Below are 23,588 nucleotides of genomic sequence, written 5' to 3' on the forward strand. Positions count from 1 at the left end.
AGGGTCAGGTTGGATGGGGCTTTGAGCAACCTGACCTAGTGAAAGATGTCTCTGCCCATAGCGGGCGGGGTGGACTAGATGGTCTTAAAAGGTCCCCTCTGACCCAAACTGTCCTGTGATTCAATGATCTCAAGCACGTGCTTCCCTTTAACTCTCGCTTTCAGCAGATTACTTAATTCCTTATCAGTCCCCTCCACTGCTCTTCCAGAAACTGTCCGTCTGGGAGTGGGAACTGGAGCTTCCAGCTGGGACAAGCCACCGGCAGCTTGAGCTGAAGCTGAAGTGGAGAAGCCATATGTAACTAGGCGAGGCTGAATTCCACTTTCTGTGGGGTGGTTTGCAGAAAGATGAAAAAGGAGCCTTTATGCAGCAACTTGCCCTTTCAGAGGGGAGAATATTGCCAGCTTAGAAACATTTCTGAGCCTTCTCACTTTCTTGTCCTGCAGGGATTCTTCCTTTTTGTCACCTAGAGAGATTCAAAGCCTAACGTAGAATCCATGTTATTCCACAACACAGAGTCAGGACTAACTGCGCAATTGTGAATTTGTTGCCCAGATAACTTGATAAATAGGAGCAAATTCTGGGAAATACAGCCAGAGAGTGAACTCCCTTGAAAAATTTTTTCAAATTGAGTAAAGGAAGTTCAGAAGAGCATCAGAGAAAGGGGAAACACATAATTTGAATTGTTTTGTTTTTTTTTTTTAAGAAACCAAAGTGCTATTTCCCTCCTGCCTTTCTTATGGCTCCTTGAAAACCCAGAAATGAAAAATATTGCTGCTGTTCATCAAACGGTGACAGCTGGGGACCAGCCAGGGAGTGAGCTGGTCAAGCAGCCCTGGGGACAGGTTATTCTGCAGAAGCAGCTGGACCCACCGGTGGCTCTGGACCTGCTCTAGGTTGTCCGTTTCTTCTCGGATTGGGCGTTACACTGATTCAGAGTGACCCCTGCTCAACATGCTAAGGAGCAGAGCTGGATGTTTCCAAAGGAAAACTCACATTAAACCCTGCCAGAAGGCTCTGGCCACCATATGGAGCTGGGAGAGGGGTGGGGGCCAGCCCTGACCTTTATTGTACGGAGGGTATCGCCGCTGACCCTCTCCCTGCCCCCCCGGGGTGGCTGTTCCCATGCAGCTCAGGTTGTTCCACGCAGCGCTCGGGGCTCTCTGCTAAATAAGACAATTAAATCCTTGAATCCAGGTTTTAGTGTTTCCATGTGCCGCCAAGTATCTTAATCTGGGCTGTTTGGGGAATTTTTATCCTGTGGATCCCTTGGTATGCTTGGAATGTTTGCTTTTCCTACTGTGTGCGTGTGTTTGAGGCACTCCTGTAAAAACAAGAGCTTCCTGCCTGCCTTGTAAATCTTTCCTTGATTGGCAGAGTCGCCTTCGGTGATTAATCAAGGGGCGAGCGAAGCTGACACCCTCCAGGAGCTCGCTCCTTGCAAATGCCCGGCATATCGGTGAGAGACCAGGGAGGGGGACCAAGTGAGCTGGCCAGTCTCCAGAGCCTGCCGAGGAGACGCATGTGGTGACACCGGTTTTTGGTAAGAGCCTGGGAGAGGAAGAAATAAACGGAAATTCCAGCAAGCTAAGGAAATGCTCCAGAGGGCCGGGACTTCAGAGGCATTTTCTATTGTATCATCGAGTGCACAGCTAAAACACGCGGCTCTGCTTGAAGGTCTTTGCTCGGTGAGCAACCTAACCTTCCCATGTTGGTCTGGGCTGGGGAAGAGTGAGGTGCACTCAGGCTTCATCTCCATGTTCCCCTTGGAGGCTTCCAGATGTCACAGGTTCTGCCCGTGTGTGATGCAGGGGTGCCAAGTTAGCTCTGAGGAACAGGTCACCTCCAGGACAACAAAAATAGCTCCAGTATCCTGGCCAAAGGGGCTCTCATTTGCCCCAGCTGATGCAACTACTGCTCTTCTGACACCTGAACTTGCGTGCTGGCACTGTCCTTGCCAACAGCTGGCTGTGGGATTCCTGAACTGACGCTATGTTGTGCAAGACAGACATGTGGACTTGTCCCCATGTCCCCATGTTCCCAGAGGAGGCTCACCTTGGCAAAAAAAGCTGTCTCATAGAGCAGAGCTGCAGGCTGCCAGCCACAGGGCCAGCCACAAACTCATTACTGCAAGCAAGACAACCTTCAGCATGGGTGTCTGGTGGAAGCTTGCCACCAGAGAGTTCAGTACTCGTCATTTTCAGGTGCTGGTTTTCTCATTTTTTTTCTTTGCTTTTCTCCATTGCTAGAGGCAGCATCCGTGCTGCGTGTCAGGGGAGGGATCCTGCCAGGATGAGAAGGTTCGGGAAGGGACCACTTAAGCATAGTGCCACAGCTGAGCAGGTGGCTGAGGAGGGTCCCTACATCCACCCCAGCTGCGCCATGGGAGGAGGGACAGGTAGCAGCACAGGAGCGCTGGGGACACGCATCCCTGGGCGCAGCAGCCAGTGTGGCTGCTGGCTTCTCCCTGGAGCTGAAGCAGAGAAAGAAAGCGTTTCTGCCCTGCACGGCTGTGACAATCTGGGCAGCGTCTCCCTTTTCTGCGACAAACTGCTCCTGAGGCCCTGCCTCTGTTTATCCTGCAGGCTAATGAATAGGTGCTAGGTAGGGGCCCTCCTGGAGCTCGTCCCTCCGCACCGATCTGTGTCCCCCTGACAGACAGGGCCAGAGGCAATGCAGCCCATGAGTTTATCTCTGCTGCATCTTCGCTGGGCAGTGTTGGGTTTGAAGATGCCGCTGCTCCACCTTCCACCTTTACACCCTGCTTGGCCCCAGCTGTGTTTCCTCCGTACATCTGCTGGACTGGAGGGAGCTGTAGAGAGATGCTCTTTGCCATCACCTCTCCACATCTGTCCCAATGCAACCCCAGCCGCTCTCACAGCCATCGCCATGTGCAACAGGAGCTCAAAAATTCATGATGAGGGAGTGAAGGGATGTTTCACAGCCGCTTTGTGCCCACGTAGGGTTGGCCTGGAGCTGCATCTGAGCAATGAGCCCTCTGGTTATCCAGCCGTGTATTAGCAGTGACCAACCTGGTGACACCCTCACTGTCACCATGCCAGGGGATGTTCAATGTTGTTAAGGTGTATGGCACACTGTTTGCTTGTGTTTTCACCACAACACAGCTCCCAGGCATGGCTCAGCTGTTTGGATGCGGCTGGCACCAATCCCAGCAGTGACGCAGAGCTCGTCTGTCCCATGCTGCGTGGCCTCCTGGGGCATTCCTTGACACATCTAACTTATTAACACAGAGTAGCCATGAAGTCCTCTGCGCTGCTATGAGACGAAGTGAGCAGGAGTGAATGTGGTGGCAGAGCCCGCAGCTAGGGAAGTTCCTGCAGACCTCTGCCTCCTCCTTTAGACCATGGGTCTAAGAGGTGCCATTTCCTGCTAAGGCTTTTCCTGCCCTCCTCCTGAAATTCTGCTGGGTTTCAGCACCCACAGCCTCCTCCTGGACAAACTGGCAAGACACAAACAGGATGGGTGGTCTGTGAGGTGGGCAGGAAATTGCCTCGTGGTCCATGCTCAGAGGGTGGTGATCAATGGTTTTGACTCCAGCCTGTCACAAGCGGGGTGCCCCAGGGATCAATACTGCATCCACCCCACGCTGTTCAACATCTTCATAAATGATCTGGACAACAGGACTGAAGGCAGCCTGCCCAAGTCTTGATGGGTGGTGAGGTGGACACATCAGAAGGGAGAGCCATCTTACAGAGACACTGGGACAGGCTGGAAGAGTGGGCTAGCAAGAACTGAATGAAGTTTAATGAAGACAAGAGCAAAGTCCTGCAGCTGGGATAACATAACCCAAGGACCCAGCACAGGCTGGAACCCGTGTGGCTGGGGAGCAGCCTTGATGAAACGGAACTGGGGGTCCTGGTGGACGAAAGGTTGGAGTCAGATGGGAGCCACTGCAGTGACGAAGCCGAGTTGGATCCTGGGCTGCATCCGCAGGGGCATTATGAGCCCCCATGATGTAGAGATATGATCATCCCACTTTCCTCATGTCAGGCCACATCTGGGATGCTGTGTCCATTTCTGGTCCCCACAATTCAAGACAGATGCACCAACACCCTCCCACCCCAGCCACAGTACTTGCTTCTCCTGAGCAAGCCACAGACAGCTCCAAGGGTTTCAGGGGCAGATCCACTGACTCTCCCAAGCCTTTGTGGCTCCAAAACTCAGAAATGCTGAAACCACCATGACAATTGTCAGCTTTGGGCTTCGCAGGGAGAGCAGCAGTGAAGCCCGTTGCCGTTTGATGGAGGGACGCCCACCACTCTCTTTGGAGGGATGCTTTGCCATGGAGTTGTGTGATTCATCTGCACGCTGACAGCTGCTTGTGCCGGTGCCACTTCTCATTGCGCAACAAAACCTTGTTAGAAGCAGCGCAAGCCAGCCAGATCCTGCAGCGTTCCCCAAAGAGCAATAACATTTTAATCTGACCTGTGAAGAGAGCCAGCAGTAACGCCACTGAGCTCGATCACCAGGGTTTCTCTTTCCCCCCAGGGATGCCTGGAGCCAGGCTGCCTCTCCCCAAGGAATGGCCACCATCCTGGGGGAGCTCGAGGTGATAGAAATGCTGCTGACCTCTCTCTTCCCAAATTCAGTGGGCATGGCGTGATGCAGGCCAAGAACTGACCTCTGGGGCATCTCTCACCCTCTCTGCCCTGCCCTACACCTTGTCCCAGTGCCTCTCCCTTGACAGGGAAGTGCCCAATTTGATGTCCCGCTCTGTGGTGGATCCCTTGTCCAGCAGGACTTGAACACCATGCTCAAACCAGGAGCTTGGTTCCCACTAAGGCTGCCCCAGAGGGTACACCCCAAACCCACGACGTGGTACCCAGAAAGGAAGGGCTGCTCTGAGGCTGGTGCCGTCCGACGCACCTGCCCCTGTTACCCCTTTACTTTCCTCCTGTGGGGAACACCTTGAGGTGGGAGCACCTCTGGTAAAGCTGCACGGCACAGGGTAGGATTTGGGATCCTGGACACCTTGTGTGTGGCAGCCAAATTCCTCCTGCAGAGTGGCCTAAAACCCCTTGGACAGACCATCAGGTCTCTACCAGGGCAGGCAGGAGGCAGGAAAGGCAGCAAGAAGGCAACAAGTTCCTGCTGCACTTGGGGTCCAGTGATGAAGAACAACCTCTGCCCGGTGCTCCCCTTCCCACTTCTTATTTCACTTATCCTGTCCATGCATCGTGGAGACAGCTATTTCACAGCCTGTTTCATAAAGCATCATCATTAGGCACAAGAGTTAACAGCTCTTTTCTCTCCACCCACCACCACCCCAGCATGACTCGGCCAGGGCTGCTCTTCCAGGATGGATAGTTCTCACTTCTTCTATGTTTGGAAACACAACGCTGAGGTGATTTTGCCTTGGCTGCATCCCCAGCAGGTTATCCTCTCAGCCAGGAAGACGCAAAGCTTCCTTAGGGATCCAGATGTGTGCACTTAGTTTCATCACGAAAGAGCAATGGGGAGTGGGGTGGCTGGTGTTCCTCTGCCCCTCTGGGTGGCTCCAAATCAGAGTGCTGATCCCTCACTTGGCCATGGAAAGGGGTGTGAACAAAGAGGCCACATCGACCTAGAGGTGCTCTGGAGCTGAGACAAGTGTGCAAACGTGGCCAGCGAGGGGACGCTGCCCGTGGCCACCTGCCCATGGCACTTTCCGGGTGGTACTGTGTCACCTCATGGTCCCACCTCTCCCAGTGATGCTAGAGCCATGGAGAGTTCCCTGCCAGCCCTTCTGCAGACAGGAAATCACACCCAGTGCTTCGCATTTCTCAAGACAGAGTGAAAATGCCTCAAATGTGAGACCATGGCCAAATGACAGTGAAGGGCTTTGCTATGGAAATGCCGAGAGCTGTGTCCCCTGGGGCTGGTCACTCCGGGCGTCTCGCTGGGCCATGGCAGGTGGCCACACTCAACCTTTGTTCTTGCTGGCATCTCCTTGGCGGATGCCGGCGACTGAAAGCAAAGCCCCCGGTCCCACCGCACCGGCGCCGGCAGGTCAGGAACAACGAGCCCCTTTCAGGAAACAGGGAAATAAAGGAAAGCAGAAAAGGGCAATTTGACATCCAGGAATGGAAATGAGTCAAGGGGTTTAAAATGCAGAGAAGAGGAGGAGGAGAAGGATCCTGGCCCCTTTCTGATGGCCACGTGGCTTTGCCACAAGTTTTTACATTGTCCCTCGCGTTTCCTACCCTGCCCCTTACGTCAGGGTTTGGCCGGTGCTGCCTGTTTAGCGGGGCTGGAGGGCACAGAGGCATCCAGCCTCACTGCTGGGCTCCTGTGGTGACGGCTTCCTGGTGGCTGGGCAAGGCTTGGGGCTGTCCTTGCCACTGGGAATTTGGTTTGGTCCTGCAGAGCAGCTGCTGGAGCTGGAGCCGGGAGCAGGGGCGGCCGGGAGGGTGAAGCTGCGGCACTGCAGAATGTACTGGTGCACCTACCCAGGATCGCGTCCCTGACTGTGTCACGCTCATGAATCCGTGTTATCCTGTGGATGAGGAGCAGCTGGGGGGTTTCCAGCCTGCTTTTCCCCTCCCCGAATTCCTGAGAAGGGCCTTTGTGAACGTACCCGTGGCATCACCTCCCTGGGTGTCTGATTGATGGAGAACTGCAGCAAAAGTACCCTTGCTGGGGAGTAGGGATGTCCCCTGGGTTACCCAGGTGCTGTTTTTGGGATGTCCCAGCTGCAGGCAGGGCCCCATGAGAAGAGGAGAACAGCCAGGACAAGGAGTTGGGGGTGAGCAGGAGCACCCCAACCTTGTGCGACCCTCACCTTGGGTCAGACCCAGCATCCCCGCGCACAAGAGGGAGTCTCAGTGCTCCGGCTCCGAGGCATGGAGGCACCCCAGTCTTTCCCAGAGCGATGGGTAGGAGCAGCGCTGGAGCCATGTCCTGGGGGATGGCTGTCCATGGGGGTGTCCCCATCAGCCTCTTTCCAACAGGACCGGTCCTGGTCCCTTTATTGCTCCAGCTGAGCCCCCAGTGAGGCTTGGGTTTCCCCCTGGGAAGGAAGGGATCTGATCTTCCCTCTCCTTCCCCCACCAAGGAAGAGCCATACCAGTCACCAAGCCACAAAGCAGCGAGAAAAGTGAGGGGACCAGGTAAAAGCCAGGAGGACCCCATTCCCACCTATGCCCTCTGCAGGAACATTGAAGAGCATTCCCCATCTTGAGTTGCAGCTGTGTGAAAAGCCATGGGAATGGGGCTCACATCCCAGTACCCTCAGGGGACAGCCTGGGGGGCTTCCTCTGCCGTGCACCCTGCACAGATCCTGCCACTGGGAAACAGCACAGGAAAGGCGCTTGTGTGGTTCCTCAAACTCCAGCTTTTCTTCCCACCTGGTTGCCCTTTGAAGCGGGGGCTTGGGAGAGAAGCAGGTACCTGGAGAAAGCTTTATAGGGCAAATCACCACAGAGCAGTTTGGGGAGTTCAGCATCCTGCAGCCCAGCAGCAAGACTCGGGCAGGGGGATGCTCTCATCGCTGTAACCATCGCCCCGGGAGATGCGCTGAGCCCAGTCGAAAACCGGCTGCAAACCTCATTTCCATCGCAGGCATCTTCATCTACCCGCAACGCCCTGGTTTTCCAGGCTCGGCAGGGCTGAGGCATTTTGGGAGCCGCGAAGACAGCCGAGGTGATCTCATCCCGCGAGTATTTTCTTGGCTCATTCGTCTCGCTCCAACGCCTCGCTGATAAGGCTCGGTGGTGAGGTCAGTGGGAGGGTTTTGCATTGCAGAGCCATGTGTCACCCGGGGAGGCTGGGACACCGGCACCTGCGCTCGCCCGATGTTCCCGTGGATCCAGTCAAAGCTACGAGTCCCGGCACCATGGCACATCCCCAGCCAGGCTTTCCACCCGCAAGCTCCCACCTGGGTAGAGGGTCCGTGCGTGCAGCCCCTCACTGCCTGCTGCCTGTGGGTCCGGCCTGGTGCAGGGCTGCTGGCTGCTATTCCACCTGTTCCAGGGAAAAACAAAAAGGTTGAGGCTTCTCTTACCTCCAGCATTAGAAAGAAAAAGAGGAAACTCTTCAGATAACTTTCCAAAGGGGTGTTAACAGCCCAGGAGGGGTTTCCTGCTGCCAAAAATAGAGCAGTGTTAAGATAGGAAGGGAAGTGGGATGACGCAGGCATAGATAGAGCTGGCGGAGGAGCCGGGAGAGGCAGCCCGGCTGCCAGGGGAGCTGGGAAAGAACCCCTCTCACCTTGGGAAGGAGCAGGGCAGAGCCACAGCTGGGTCCGCCCCCAATGCTCTTGCTGCTGGGCTTGGTATCTTGGAGTCATGCATCTGTCCGTCCATCCATGCATCCGTCCGTCCATCCATGCATCCGTCCATGCATCCATACATCCATCCATCCATGCATCCATCCGTCCATCCATCCATCCATCCATGCATCCATGCATCCATCCATCCATCCACCTGGTGCAGGGCCTGGGCTGGTGTTTCCAGGCTCAGCATGTGCTTGGGGACTCAGGGACAAGAGCCATGCCCTCCTCTCCTCCCCGGGAAGGCACAGACCCTTGCCAGGGTTTCAGGGTTTCCCCCACACCCACAGGGCCAGTGCTGATTCCAGCCTCCGAAACTCCAGCCGGGCAGATTTGACCTGTCACTGGTAAAACTGGGCTGAAAAACGTTTCTTGAGCCCCGTTACTGTTTGATGAGCTCCCAGGTGCTAAGTACAGGCTCAAGACCAAGCCTGAATCCAGACTGAGCACACCAGAGCCACGTCCTCCATCTCTGGGTCTGTAACGCAGTGCTCCTCTTCCTCCTCTTCCTCCAAGCACTGACTTCTTCTCCCCATGCACCTTCTCTGCATGAGTCTGTTACCTGCTCCATGTTGGGGATTTATTTTGTTTACCCATTTTTTGGAAGGATACCCAGAGAGAGACCTGTGCCTGCAGCCCCCAGCTGTCTGCTCTCGCATCCCGTGGCTTTCCGGGCGCTCGGGATGGCCTGAGGGTTGATGTTGGAGTGGGATGGGGTGGATTTCACACCAGCAGAAGCAGCAAAACAAGGAGAGGAGGCTGCAGACCACTGTGTCCCCCCTCTCCAAACCTGCCTGCTGGGTCTGTGCCAGTCAGAAGAGTCCCTCTCTCAAGAATGAGAGCTTAATGTCCCGTAGCTAATTAGCAATTTTCCCCTGCACCTGCCTCTCCGCCGCCGCCTCCCCTCCGGCCATCTGCCGTCTCGGGGCCTCGCCAGCAGCCGTGGCTTTGGGGTCCGCAGCGGCAGCCTTGGGTGCTTGGGGCTGAGAATGGGGCCTGTGTTTCTCTTCTTTGGGGTTGGGGGTTCAGGGTTTTCACCCCAAAAATGAGCTGGAGAGCTTTTTGGTGTTGAAAGGGGAATTTGGTCCCTGATGGCTTCCACCATCCCCTCGTGTCCCCCGGTTCAGTGGGTGGCCAAGCCCCACTGTGGTCCTGTGGCCGTGCTGCAAACGGCGTCTGCCCGAAAAGGGAAACTGAGGCCAGGAGAGAGGCAAGGGCTCACCCCGAGGTGCCCAAGGGACAGGAGCTGGCAGGGCTGGCTGCGCTTGCAGTGAGGAGACGTCCCCCAGCCTGGGGGAGGATGCGAGGAGGGGGGCTGGAGGGCAGAGCAGATGGGGCCGACAGGTTTTTTGTGGGGCTGGGTTGGTCCCGCAGACAATGGTGCTTCTCTCTGAGCTGCGATTAAACAAGAAGATTTATTCTGCCGGACAGCTGGCGGGCAGAGCTCGCCGGGCCCCCCCGGCCCAGCAGCTGCGAGCTCCACCCCCCGCACCCATGGGGCGTGCACCGGCCCCCCGCCACTGCTGTGCACCCCCCCCCCGGACCCCTCGCACGCCCATGGCACACGCGTGGGCCCTCGCACACTCCCGGGGCACACGAACTCCGCGGACCTGGACCGGCTGAGCCACACGCTCCACGCGCGACCGTGGGTCTGGGCACACTCGTGCGGCTGTGAGCGACGCCGGGAAAGGGCTTTAGGGAGTTTTGGGGTGATTTTGAGGAAGAGAGGAAGTGGGGATGCACTCCTCGCTCTTTCCCCCTACGCCTAAAGCCCCCAGCCCGGGCCAGCTGTGACTGCCCCACGACCCCCGAATCCGTGCCCGTGTCCGTGTCCACTCCCCCCCTCTGCTGGCAGCGGCCCCGGCGGGGCGGGGAGGGGCGGGGAGGAGCGGGGCGGAGCGGGCCCGGCCCCTGCATTCCGGGCATAGCGCAGGGCCCGGCCCGGCCCCCGCCGCCGTCCGGACGCCCCAGTGCCGCCGCCGCTCTCCCCGGGCAGCACCCGCCGCCGCCCCGCTCCGCCATGTACCGGTAAGCGAACGCCTCGGCCGGGCTCCCACCGGCACCGAGACCCCCCGACAGCACCGGGACACCCCCCCCCCCGCCGACGACACCGGGATCCCCCTCGACGGCACCGGGAGCTCCATGCGGGGCAGGCTCGGCTCGCCCGGGCTGCGGGCTTGGGGGACGGGTGGGGTGATCCCCCTGCCCGCCTGCCGGTGGCTCCGTGTCCGGTCCCCCGGGGCCACCTCGTCCCCCATCCGCGGGCTAAGGGGCAGCGCCGGTCCCCAGGGGGGAGGTAGCGGGTTCGTGGGGAGCCCAGCAGCGATTGCCGGCCCCAGCCTCAGCCCCTGGAGCCAGCCCTGGCCGTGGGTGTGATGAGAGCGCCAGTGCTCAGCCGCGGCAGCGGGGAGGCTGCGTCCACTCTCCCATCGCCACCACGGTCTCCCACCCAGCTAGCACGTCCCAGCCAGCACGCTGAGTGGGATTCCTGGAAGACAAACCCTTGTCCATCAGGGGCTGCACTGCCTTCTGCCTGGGCCGGTTCCCAATTATCACCTCTTTTCCCTGCACAGGTGCCTCGGCGTGGCCAGTTGCTACTAAAGTCCCTGGGGACGCCCTTCTCGGGTGGAAACGTGGCTTTGCGGACGGAGATGAGGACGGCGGAAGACTCGAACGGGACGGTCCTGCACCGCCTGATCCAGGAGCAGCTGCGCTATGGGAACCTTACAGAGAACCGCACGCTGCTGGCCATCCAGCAGCAGGCCCTGCGCGGCGGCAGTGCCGGTGGTGGTGCCGGCAGCCCCCGCTCCTCCCTGGAGAGCCTCAGCCCAGAGGAGAGCCAAATGGTGCAGCAGTCCACGCGGCAGGAGCCCCAGGGCCAGGAGCATCACTCTGACCACGTCTACTTGGAGAACAGCGTCTATCGGCTCTGCCAGCCCCAGCACAAGGGCGAGGAGCTCCCCACCTACGAGGAGGCCAAGGCGCATTCCCAATACTACGCCTCGCAGCGGGGCGGGCAGCAGCTCGGAGGGTCCAGCCCGGGGATTCGGGGTGAAAACAGTCCGCGCGGGGCTGAGAGTGGTGCCCGACGCCCCGACGAGGGGCTGAAGGAGCTGAAGCACGGCCACGTGCGGTCGCTGAGTGAGCGGCTGATGCGGATGTCGCTGGAGAGGAACGGGGCAAAAGCGCAGAGCCCCATCAGTGCCTCCCACAGCTACCCCCAGCTCTCCCGCCACCACCAGCTCGCTGCCCTCCGAGGGCAGCACCCCGAGGGGCCGGAGCCGCGGGGACCCCCGCCGGAGTATCCCTACGTCATCCCATCCCAGGATGCTTACCTGGCCGAACCCCGACCCTGCTCCCGGGAAGATCCTGGATTTCAGCATCCCGAAATCAGGTAAACCACAGCCCCTGGGCCCCACTTCCAGGGTGCCCGCCGGCTTCCTCCCAGCTGCAGTGCCCTGGGAGCGGCCGCGATGGATGCTCGGATGATACGGGATGCAGAGAGCATTGGGGGGGCCAGGGGCAGCTGTTTCCAAACCCCTTGTCCTTGCATGGCTGGATCGAGCTTAGCCTGTGGCGCTCTGCAGGGACCCCTCCGGTCCTCTCCTCACCCCAACTGGTGATGAAAATCCTGCTGCCTCTGCAGAGCCGGCCAGCTCTCCATGCACTGGGAGGAATTTGGGATTAATTGAGGAGCTGGAACCAGCTCAGGAAATGGCTAAATGTGGAACAGGCATGGGGCAGGGTGGAAGGCAAACATGCTCCCTGCTCTGTGGAAATCCACTCCAGTTTGCTCCCAGTGCTGCAGGATTGCTGCTGGCCCAAGCCTGGGTGGATAGTGGAGGCTATGAGCAGCACCAGGCAGCTCTCCCCATCCATTCGGCTGCTTGATGCCTCCGGCAAAGTCCCAGCTGGTCTCCAAGACGGCCTTGGAGAGGGCTGGGGAGCCTGGCGGTCCAGGCATTGCCTGGCATTTGCAGAGGGCTGGAAGCAACTTCTTCCAGTGCGGAAAACAATGGGAAGAAGGGAATTGGAGGCTCGATGGGAGGACACATGCTGCTCCCAGCCCTGCTGACCTATCCGGGCAGAGAGCGATAGCATCTCCAGCAGGAAAAAACTTCTCCTTCCAGGGAACAAAGAGGGGAAGGGGAGCCGTGAGGAAGATGTATTTATTCTTCCTCGCTCCTATATCATCCCGCAGGAATGCAGGCCCTTGGCGGGCAGCCCGCGGCAGAGCGGGGCCAGGCCGTGCGCAGCCGCCCCGCTCGGGGTATTCGAGGCGGCCGCGGGATGTCGAGGAACTCGGAGCGGCTGCACGAGGCGCGGCTGGGCTGGCCCTCCTCCTCCGAATATAGCGAGGACGTATTTATAGTTTGGTGGTGAGGAGCCGTGCCAGGAGCCCTCGCTTTGCCTAGAAAACAGGGAAAAGGGGCAGCGGTGCTGGCTTCCAAGGTGCATTCTTTGCCGAACTGTCGTCCGTCCGCAGTGTCCCCAGCAATAGAGTGGGGCTGGAGGGCTGGAGCCCGTCCTGACCCACCAGCTGGGTTCTGGAGTTGTCGGGTCAAGGCATACCTGCGAGATGGGATTTATCTTGTCTTCAAGGGCGCTCAGGTGAGCACCTTTTAGAAAGCAAACGTGTCCCAGCTCTGAAAAGCAGGATAGGTGCCTCCCTCCTCCCTTGGGGTGACCTGGAGGCACCAGCACCCGCTCAGCCCGTGAGTTTGGAGCGCTCAGTGGGACACTGGAGATGCAGTCAGCTCTCCTGCCCTGCCAACCCCCTTGAGCATCCCTCTTCTCCCTCCCTGCAGGGTGCTGCCCACCCACGTCCCTGCCACTTTCCTGCCACCGCCGGGCACCCTGTGCCCAGGCAGCCTGGGTCCCGCCAGCGTGGAGGCTCTGGTGAGCGCCCAGGCCATCTCGGCTGGCAGCCGCCTGGCCCGGGCAGATGCGGTCCTGCGGGAGAACGAGAGGCTCCAGTGGGAGAACGAGAAGCTGCGGCGGGAGCTGGAGAGCTGCACTGAAAAGGCGAGCCGCATCCAGAAGGTGAGTGGACAGTGGCGGCCCCATGGCTGAGGCATCGTGTCCCCGCCCTGCCCTGTCCAGGGGGATGCTCAGACAGCTGCTGTGAAAATTCACCCCCCTTTAGTGTTTTAATTCCTTCTCCTCTGGCAGCTTGTTCCCCTCCAAGCAGCTGCGGTTCGGCAGCGTGGCAGCCGGGACGGGGGAGAAGGAGCCCATTCTCTGGTGACCCCCTCCCTCTGCCTGTCCCCCCCATCCCCAGCCGCCACAGAAAGCCCTTTGTGTGGCGGCGTACAAGGGGCGGCTGTTTCCCGCCAGCCGGGCTATGGCGGAGCCAAAACCTGTGGAGGGACTCTTCTTCAAGAAGAAAGGCAGAAAAATATAGTTTTTCCACCAAAACATGTGCTGGGGGTCAGCCCAGGGGATCCCGTGGGTACGCTGATCTCCTCTGGCAGCTCGGGTTGGGCTGAGCGACCCGGGTGAGCTTTGGCCAACATGTCCTTTTCTTTTCCTCATTCCACAAATATCTAACCCTGGCCTGTCCCTTCCTCCACTCCAGCTGGAGAGTGAGATCCAGCGCATCTCGGAGGATTATGAAAACCTCGTCAAGGCGTCTTCCAAGCGGGAAGCCTTGGAGAAAGCCATGAGGAACAAGAGAGACGGCGAGATGCGGCGGCTCCAGGACTTCAACCGGGACCTGAAAGGTGAGGGACCCTCCGTGTCCCCATCCCTGCGGGTGTGCTCCGTTCCCCAGCTTTTCCCCCAGGGTGTTTCCATGAGGAGCCAGGCTGCTTCTACTTCCTCCAGCCAAAATCTTGTATTTAAATCTTAATTGTGTTTAATTGTCTTTGGACCAGAGCGGTTGGAATCAGCGAATAAGCAGCTGGCCAGCAAGACCCAGGAAAGCCAGGAGAGCAACCAGGGCAGCGTGGCCAAACTCCTGGCGCAGAGTAAGTCCGGGAGGATGCCCGTTCTCTTGCGGCTCCCCGTGGCATCCATGAGCAGGATAGTGGGGCTCAGCGCGCTCCCGTTCAGCTGGAGGAGGAGGGTGGCTGGCGGCAGCTCTCGCCTTTCCCTGGGGAGGACGGAGCTGCTCTTGGCTCTGGACTCGAGCCATTAATCCCGGCCGGCCGGCCAGCAGCGTGACCTGCATTCTCCGCATTCCTGCCGCCACGCCGGCTCTTCCCGCACTGAGCCCGTACTCCCACCCCACGCCAGCCTGGCCCTTCTCTTCCTCCTTCCTCCTCCCTCCGATGCCTCTTGACTGTGCAGGCCTGGGCTTTTCTGGGGGAAAATATGCCTAAACCCATTATTTTAGCAGAAACGGGCACAGGTTGCCCAGAGAGGTGGTGGATCCCTGGAAACATTCCAGGACGGGACAGGGCTCTGAGCAACCTGATCCAGTTGGAGATGTCCCTGCTTCTGGCAGGGGGGTTGGACTAAATGGCCTTTAACAACCCCTTCCAACCCAAATCATTCCATGATTCTATGATAAAGTCACTGTGCTGATGTTGTGTGGGAGGAATCACATCCCCTCTCCTAACGTGGCTGCATTCACGCTGGGCAGCTTTTACCGTTCAGAGCCAAAATTTGGGCTGGAATGTGGCAAATGGAGGCTTTTGACCACCTGCCTGAGTGGCTGGGACACTCCTGGCTCGCATATACGTTGTGTGGGGGGGAGGGACGGCACGGCCAGGTTTCGGGGAGCAAAGAACCCCCGTGGGGCTTTGTGGAGCAGCCTTAGGGTGAAACTTGGGGGCCCTCTTGCAGGCTACGAGCACCAGCAGGAGAAGGAGAAGCTGGAGCGGGAGGTGTCCCTACTGCACAGTGCCAATGAGGACCAGCGTCGGCGGGCAGAGCTGCTGGAGCAGGCGCTGGGCAGCGCCCAGGCGCGGGCGGCCAAGGCAGAGGCCGAGCTGCGGAAGAAGCGGGCCTACGTGGAGAAGGTGGAGCGGCTGCAGGCGGCCCTGGGCCAGCTCCAGGCGGCCTGTGAGAAGCGGGAGCAGCTGGAGCTGCGGCTCCGTACCCGCCTGGAGCAGGAGCTGAAGATGCTGCGGGCTCAGCAGGTGGGTGCCCGCGAGCTACAGTGGTAGGTGCCAGCAAGCAACGGTGGGTGTTGCATCCTCCTGACACCTCCTCATCTTCTCTTTTTGTTTGTTTTTTTTTTTTTGCTGTTACAGAGGCAGACAGGCGCCATGGGTGGGGGGACACCAGAGCTGAGCGCCCATACACTCTCTGAGCAGCTGAGGGAGAAGGAGGAGAAGATCCTGGCCCTGGAGGCTGACATGACCAAGTGGGAGCAGAAGTACCTGGAGGAGTGTACCATGCGACAGTTTGCCATGGACGCAGCGGCCACCGCGGCCGCCCAGCGCGACACCACCCTCATCAGCCACTCTCCGCGGCACTCCCCCAACAGCAGCTTCAACGAGGACCTCCTCCTGGCCAGCCACAAGCACCAGGAGATGGAGAACAGGTAGGTCCACCTTGCCAACAAGCTTGCACTGTGGTCTGGCCGGGCAGCGCCTGCGTCTTCCTCCCCTACCTCCAGCTCCTCTCCCATCTTCTGCCTCTTCTCCTCTCCAGGTTAAAAGCCCTTCATGCCCAAATCCTGGAGAAGGATGCAGTCATCAAGGTCCTGCAGCAGCGCTCACGGAGGGACCCCAGCAAAACCCTCCAGGGCTCCCTGCGGCCGGCCAAGTCCGTGCCCTCCATCTTCGCTGCCTCCGTCGCCCCAAGCTGGCCAGGGGCTGGCCAGAGTGACCGGCTGGCCGAGGGCAGCTCCCGGGGCAGCACAGGTAAATAGAGGCACCTGCCTGTTCCCCACCTTCGCTCGGTGACAGGGAGTTGCCTGCAATTTCCCCTGCGGTTTTGGAAGAAGAGAGCTTGGGAAGGGGGTTTTCTCTGGTGAGCCACAGGGACCAGCCGGAGGAGCTGACAATTCCTAACGGCATCTCCTCCACCAGGCAAAGCCACCGCTGAAGGAGCACCAGTGCCCGCTGCCCTTCCCCTGCCCTCCCACTCCAAGCACGGCAGCAAGGATGGCAGCACGCAGACGGACGGGGTGGCCGAGAGCAGTGGCCAGGGCGAGGGCACGGAGCGTCCGGCTGGTTTGCTGGGTGAGTCGCCTGGGGACGGCATGAGGGAGAGCCAGGGATGCTCCAGCATGTGGGCTTGGCATCCAGGAGACGGGCTTTGCACAAGCAGCAGTGATTTTTTAAAGCATTTTAAAGACCCCAGTTGAGCCCAGTGGGTTTGGATCCCTGCAATCGCTCGTTGCTTTTTTATTTTTAAGGCACAGAGCTTTTTTCTTGAACATCTTAGGGGGAGGCTGGACCAGTGGTACGCTCGCTGCTGGCCCTTCGGTGGTAGGATGGGTGCCGTGCCAACGCTCTTTACCTCTCACCCTCTTTCTCTGCAGAGAGCTCAGCCGCTGCCAGAGCCCCGGACCTGTCTGACATGGTGGAGATCCTGATTTAAGGCCCCTTGGGGGCTGCACGCCGGCCCCTCCGCCCTCCCTGCCTGCACCTACCTGGGATGGAGGAGCCTGCAGGAAGAAGGACCGAGCCTGGAGCTCAGTGGCGGCCCTGTCGCCGGTCTCAGCAAGTGGCCTCCATGCCCAGGAGGGCCACTGTCCCCACTTGGCACCCACACGGGTCCCCAGCTGCGCAGGACGTGCTGGAGCCCAGGGACCCCGCAGCGGCGGCAGGGCCTCGCAACCCACCTGTAAATACACCCCGGTTTTGTACGACGGGAGCAAACGTATTTATCGTTTCAGCCTCTACTCCTTCCCAAGGCCAGGGGCTTCTTCCCATTCCCTCCCTTCTCAGCTCCATCCCCATCCCATCTCTGGGTCTTGGCCATCTGCACCCACCCAGGTGCTTGGCCTCCGACTGGAAAATCCCTCTGTCTTCACCCAAACTGTACCTACCAGCTGATGTCTCTGCGCAAGGGCAGAGCTGGGAGGGATCCTCTGTGGGTCCCATCGACCGCTCGGATCCCTGTGCCCAAGCTGAGTGCTGGGAGCCCCACACCTCCATCACCTGCATCCATCACCTGCATCCTGCCTCTGAGATTTTTGCTATGGGCAGGTGAGGTGTTCGGGATGGGGCAGCAGTGAAGTAAAAGAGAAAATGAAAATGCAGGGAATAAGAAGTGGAGGAGAAATCCCCTTGGAACCCAAGTGAAACACTCCGAGTGACCCGAGGATGGCTGATGGAGGCAGTGGGATGTGCCGCCCCTCTCGTGGCTTCATCCCACCGCCACATCCCCCAGCTACTGGCAGCTGGCTTCTGCCCGTAGCCAGTGACAACGTCTCACTCCTCTGAGCCTGGATACTTCCCGTCCTTGCCCTTCTTGTATGTATATATATATTTTTTTTCTTTCTTTCTTCTTTAGACATGTGTGCATTTGCTGGACAACTGCATTTTTTATTTTTCTCTCCCAGACATGTAAAAAATGCGTTCGGTTCTCGTGCATTGTTTACAAAGTGGAAAACAAACAAACAAAAAATTATGAAAGAGGAAAAAAAAAACCCACAACTTAATATATTTTATATTAATATTGGTATTTCTTTTTAAGTATGTTTTTTTTCGTGCTGTGAACTTTTTTTTTTCCTGCCAAAGACAATGAGTTCTTGTTTGTGCATTTTAAGTTATCTGAAGTATTTAAACGTAAACCTGGCTGTTTTGTTATGCCGCCCTATACCGAGATTGCTGTAGCATTCCACTTGGTATAACAATATTTTAATAAAAAAATCCTCAAATATTGGCCCACGGGTACTCTTTTTTTCCCATGCAACGGGCGAGCTGGTGGCACTGTGTGATGACCCTTGGCTGAAATGCTGCCCTTCCCAGCTCCCTGGGGCAGTGATTTGGGGTGCAGCTGCGTGGGAGAGGGGAAATACATTAAATACATGCTCAAGAGCATCTCTGCATTCCCCAAAATTCCACAGGGATCCCATTTCCCCCACCTCAGTGGGGAAGAGGATGGAGTTGTCTAGAAATAACCATGTAATTTCCCTCCCGCATGTAACTCCATCCTGATGGGATCTCCCTCCTATTCCTTGCAAGACCCTTTCCTGCCCTCCTAAGCCCCCACCATGGGGACTCCTTGATGGCCACATCTTGAAGCACACCTGGACCTGGTCCCCGAGCTCTCCCCTGGCTTTGTCAGCCACCTCCAAGCCCTCCCCACTGTGCTTGGCAACTCTGTTTTCAGGAAAAATTCTCCTGGTGTTTGAGCTAGGGCTGCCTTAGAACTTCCACAGCCACACCATGCTGCTTCCCAGGCCTTCGTCTCTGAGCTTTTTGTTTGCTGCTATCATTGACTTTTATTTTCAGTAGCTGTCACATTAATGCTTTCCAGGGAGCATCCCCTGGGACTCTGCTCTGGCTGCCTGGGTGCTGGCAGCATGGCCAGAGCCATCGCCAGCTGGGCTGGGGCTTTCCCTTGTGTGCATCACTTGGCATTTGTTGGCAGTTTTTGGTTGGTTTTTTTTTTTTTTTTTTTTTTATCCTGCCATCCCTTAGGACCAGGAGATCTTGTGCAAGTCTCCACAATGGGCTTTAGCTCTGATTCTGCGGAACAACAGCATAAGAAACCAGCTTTACTGCCAGCTCCTCCCTGGAAGGTGGCTTAGGACTCCATTGAGGATCACCGGTCTTGGTGGGACTGTGATGCTGAATGCCGGCTCAGATCCATCCCAGGAACTGGGAAGAAGCATGGCTGAAAATGTGGGGCTTCCTGTGACTGTGGGACAGGTCTCCATCCTGCAAGAGAAGGTTAGAGAGACTGGGAGCAATGGGAATCTTGGAGCTGGGCTCCTCCTTCCACTCATGGCTTCTCCTGGGTTTTGCAAGCAGGGAAACAAGCTCCTCTCATGCACAGGGCATGTCTGAAGGGGACCCTTCTGCCCCCTTCGGAATGGGGCCAGTGGTGGGGAGGACTGAGTGGGAAGCTCACAGGGAGTTGCTGTTGTTGGGAATATGTTGGGGGGTCTCGGCGGCCCCCAGCCAGGGGCTGTACCTGCCCTGCCTCTGGGAGCTGCAGGCAGCCGCCCGGGAAGGCTTGCAGCATTCCTGGCATACCGCAGCTCTCACGCCCCATGCTTTATTTACCAGAATCCGGATGCAGAGCGGCCTCCTGGCAGGTCTGGCTGTTTGCAGGCAGCTTCCGGGTCCAGGGATTCAGGGAATGAGCTCCTGTTGAGAGCTCTGCTCACTGCTTGGCCATGTTCCATCCTGCCCATCGCCCTGTGGACCCTCATCCCAGGGCTTTCACAGTCTCCGTGTGCCAGAAAATGGGGGAATGCAGCCATTTACGAGTGAGGCAGCAGAGAAGAGCTGTAGAAAAAAAAATGCAAAGGGAAAGGAAAACCCCCAAACCCATCTGTAAATGCAGGAGTCAGCCGTGGCAAGAGGATGCCCAAGCCTGGCAGGTTGGGGCAGGAGGTCACAGCTTTTCAGCTGGCACAACAGCCTGACAGAGCTCCGTACCTTGGCACAAGGAAGGCTGGTGTGGGTGTGTGTCATCACCTGCTTTATCGCTCTGTCGTCACAGGCATTTCCCTCCGCCCTTGCTGCACTGTCTCCCTGGCTTTCACCAACAGCATCGCTTGGACCCACAGTCCTTTATCCTACGTGGGTGCTGCTCAGGCCAGGACATATCCCTGTCACTGTGGCTGAAATATCATGTGGGAGCCAAACCTCCTGCTCCTGCTCCCATTCCTCTCTCATCCCTCTGTCCTTGATCTCTGTGTCTTTGATCCTTGTGTCCCAGCATCCCTGTGTGCTTGATCTCTGCATCCTTGCATTCCTGCATCTGTGTCCTTGCATCTCTGTCCTCAGCGCTTGCATCCCTGCGTCCCTGCTTCCCTGTGTCCTTGATCTATCTCTGCATTCCCATGACCCTGCATCCCTGCATCCTCAATCCCTGCATTCCTGTATCCCTGTGTCCTCAATTTCTGCATCCCTGTGTTCCTGCATCCACAGTCCCTGCATCCTTGCATCTCTGTGTCCCTGGGTTCCCATGATCATAACATGGGGTGGCTGGAGATGTCTGCCAAGCTGCTGGTTGGGCTGGTGCCTGGATACAACACCTTCCGTGGGCTGCACATCTGCAGCCCTGGAGAGACGGAAAAGGGCCAGTGGGCTCCGCTCCGAGTGCCACCACCGTCACGCCAGTGTCTTTGAGTGAGACACCCTGTCCTGAGGCAGCAGCTCTCTCATGGGTGAAAGGGACACGGCTCATCCAGCCCAGGAGCTGTTCAGGTAGGGACAGTCCCTCTGGCGGTCCCAGCGGGTCAGGACAAGGCTGAGGATCTGGCTGGGGCCCCATGGCCATCCCCTGAGTCCCATTCCCAGCCAGGAGTACCTCATTCCCCTGGTGCCACACCACAGCAGCATCTCTGCAGCTCCTGTTCCTGCTTTTCCTCATTTCTCCTTGGAGCCTGGACGTTGGAGCTTGGTCCTCGGAGCATCCTTGGAGCTTGGCAGGTCCTTCATTGGCTCTGCTCCCTCCTCGTCCTCTCCTTGTGCATCTGCTCTCCTTTTCCACTTGCCAATTGCTAGAGCTGGATGGGGAAAGACAAGCTCATCACAACCTCCTTATGATGGAAAATGGCTCTCCAAAAGCCGAAAATTCCCCACCAAGATTTGAGAGAAGGGGAATTTCACTCCCATTCCAAACAATCCCAATTCTTGCGGGGGAAGTTTGGTAATGCTGTGGGCCAGCCCTGCAGCTGGCTTCCCAGCAAACCAGTTGGGTGAACCGCGGTGCTTTCTCTCGCCTCAAGTCCCGGCTTGCTTGTTGGGCCAGCAGGAATGAAGCTCTCCTCGTCGGGCTTGCTGAACTCTTCCCTTCCCCTTCCTCCTTCCCTCACCCCACCACCTTCCCCAGGGTCCCCTAAGCCCACAGGCTCCTCTCTGTGTCCAGGGCTTGTTGGGGGGCTTTCCTCTGGTGGAAGGGGCTCTCCCTTCTGCTGGAGGGCCGACACTCCCTGCCTCAAAGTCCTTGTGATGGGCTTTGCATCCCATTGCAGTTAGAAGCCACCCCCAAGATATCCCCTCCCTGCAGAGCATCAGTGTGTAGCAGGCACCAGAGCAGAGACGGGACCTGTAGGGTGGGGTGGGTGTTGTTATTTAGGGGAGATGCATGGTCCTGCATGCATGAGGCTGGCCGTGGCTCCCTCCGGGATGCTCCATCCACCCAGCTGTGGAGCAGCACGAGCATCCTCCAAAACAGAGAGCTCCTTCTCCATCCTCCCGAGCCCCAGGTCCTTTCCAATGCCCTTCCTCCTGGGCCCACAGCGGGGACCGGCCAGGCGTTGTGGCAGGGACGCCCGGCTCCTGCCCTCGCAGCCAGCCCAGGCAACCTGGCAGAGCCGCCCGGCACTTTGCTGGGCTAAGCAGAAGTGGTTGGGCCGCGGCGCGAGCGTGGCAAATTCTTCATTCCTCTTCCCTGCGCTGTGCTGCCTGCCTGCCATCTTTGCATGCAAACAGTAAACAGGCTGTTATTATCCCGGATGCTTTGAATAACTGTGGCTATTTTTTCTCTTCCCAGTATTCTAAAAAGGCAAAAAATTCCCTGCGGTTTCTGAATCAACTTTTTTTTTCTCGCTCTCTTTTCTTTCCTTCCCACCACCTCTGTGACCTTGAAAAACCAGGCGGACGAGCTCGTTGGCTCTCCCCACTCCCCGATTGCGCTCCGGCTGCCGCTCTCGCTGCTCCCCGTGGCCGTCAGCGGGAGAATTTGGGGCCAAGCCTGGTGGTGGAGCAGCCCTGGGCTGGTGGTGGTGGGCAGGATCCAGTGCATTGCGCACCTTGCCCATCATCTCCCCTGGCAGAGGCGACTGGGGATGCTTGAGGTGGCTGGGGATGCTCCAGGGGTGCAGCTCACACAGGCAGCTGCAGCAGGGGCATGGAATGCTGCCTATGCTCCTCACTTTGTGTCCCCAGGGGTTGGAAGATGTGTGTCCGGGGACAATGCAGGTGACCGGGAGCTGAGGTGAGCCCAAGAGCAGCCTGACCATCCAGCCCTTGCAGGCAGCAGGTATTCCCTGCCTCCTGGCAGGGCTGAGACGCCTTCCTCCCCTTTCCTGCCTCATCCTCCCACAAGGCAGCCCCATCGGCACTCTTCCACCTTTGCTCTTAGGTGTGAACCCCAAAAGCCCTCCCTGGCCCTTCAGGTTGGCATGTGGTGGGCAAGGGCCCGGCAGAGGCTGGCTGTGGCCGAAAGCCGCTCTCCAGGGGCTTCAGCAGCCGCAGGTCTCCAGGAGGTCAGAGCCAGTGGCAAGAGGCATGGGACGGGTCAGGACTCCTGCATCCCCACCAGCTCCTCCTGCTCCTCAAATGCGAGGGTTTGCTGGTGTTTGTGGGTTGTGTTTTTTGGGGGCTTCTTTCCCTCTCCTGAGTATCCTACTTCACACAAAAAATGAGTCCAGGCCGTCTGCAGGCACGGGATGACACCCCGCTCGGCTGCATCCCTGCCTGCAGGAGTGGGAGGTGCCTGGCGGGGAGGGCTCCACGTTCAGCCCCAGGTTGTTTCATCTCAGTAAAATTTTTGGGATGCTTTGGATGCTTCAGCGGTAGAGGAGCAATGGTGAGCCTGGACGGATGGCAGTGGGGAGGCGAGGAAGACGAGGTTGGTGCCAGCTGGGATACGGAGGACAGGCAGGATCCGTGCCATGCCTCTCGCCTGTTTGCGGTTTAATGCTGATATGTGATGGTGCAGTTGGATCTCTGTTTGTTTCTGGCTGGTGTTACGGCTCGGTTCAGACGATGGTGGTAATGATCGATGGGCAGCTGATGAATTCATCCTTGTGCAGCACCTCCAGGGAAAACCAGTCTGTCTGTGCTGGGAAGGCACCAGGGTGGGAGTTGGGGGACAGCGGGTCCTCAGGAGGGGTGGGGTCCGAACACCAGCTCTGAGATGGAGGAGCACACACACGGACTGTCGAGGAGAGTGTCAGATGAAAGGCTTGGGGACTGACAGCTCCCTTGGGGTAATGAGAAGGCGCCAGCAAGCAGGATGGGGGCGATTCAACGTCTGGAGAGATCCAAGCGTGAGGCCCCACCTCCGGGACCGAACGCTTCCCGGGAACATGAGAGCGGCAATAACCAGTGGCAATAACCAAGAGAACAGGAGCAAAGGGCTTTCTGCTCAGCAAAGCTGGCTCACGGGAAACCCCAGCATCGCTGAGGTTGGCAGGGACCCCCAGACACCTCAGCCTGAAGCAAAGTCATGGCAGGAGCCCGAGAACCTCACTGAATGGAGCTGCCATTGCCAGTGGGTTGGGGACCCC

The 23,588-nt window shown here is 58.2% G+C and overlaps 1 protein-coding gene across 1 annotated transcript; it reads left to right on the plus strand.

Moving 5' to 3' along the window:
• The first annotated feature begins 10,218 nt into the window (after nt 1-10,218).
• Nucleotides 10,219-18,055, plus strand: AMOTL2 (angiomotin like 2). Its single transcript, XM_086754922.1, has 10 exons — nt 10,219-10,297; nt 10,843-11,663; nt 13,078-13,312; nt 13,848-13,992; nt 14,146-14,238; nt 15,059-15,354; nt 15,469-15,761; nt 15,872-16,083; nt 16,252-16,404; nt 16,707-18,055. Exons 2-10 carry the CDS (start codon nt 10,921-10,923, stop codon nt 16,763-16,765), a joined length of 2,229 nt encoding a protein of 742 aa, XP_086611048.1. The 5' UTR covers nt 10,219-10,297; nt 10,843-10,920; the 3' UTR covers nt 16,766-18,055.
• The last annotated feature ends 5,533 nt before the right edge of the window (nt 18,056-23,588 follow it).

Source organism: Chlamydotis macqueenii, chromosome 9 (genome assembly GCF_036417535.1).
Source record: "Chlamydotis macqueenii isolate bChlMac1 chromosome 9, bChlMac1.mat, whole genome shotgun sequence".
NCBI lineage: Eukaryota > Metazoa > Chordata > Aves > Otidiformes > Otididae > Chlamydotis > Chlamydotis macqueenii.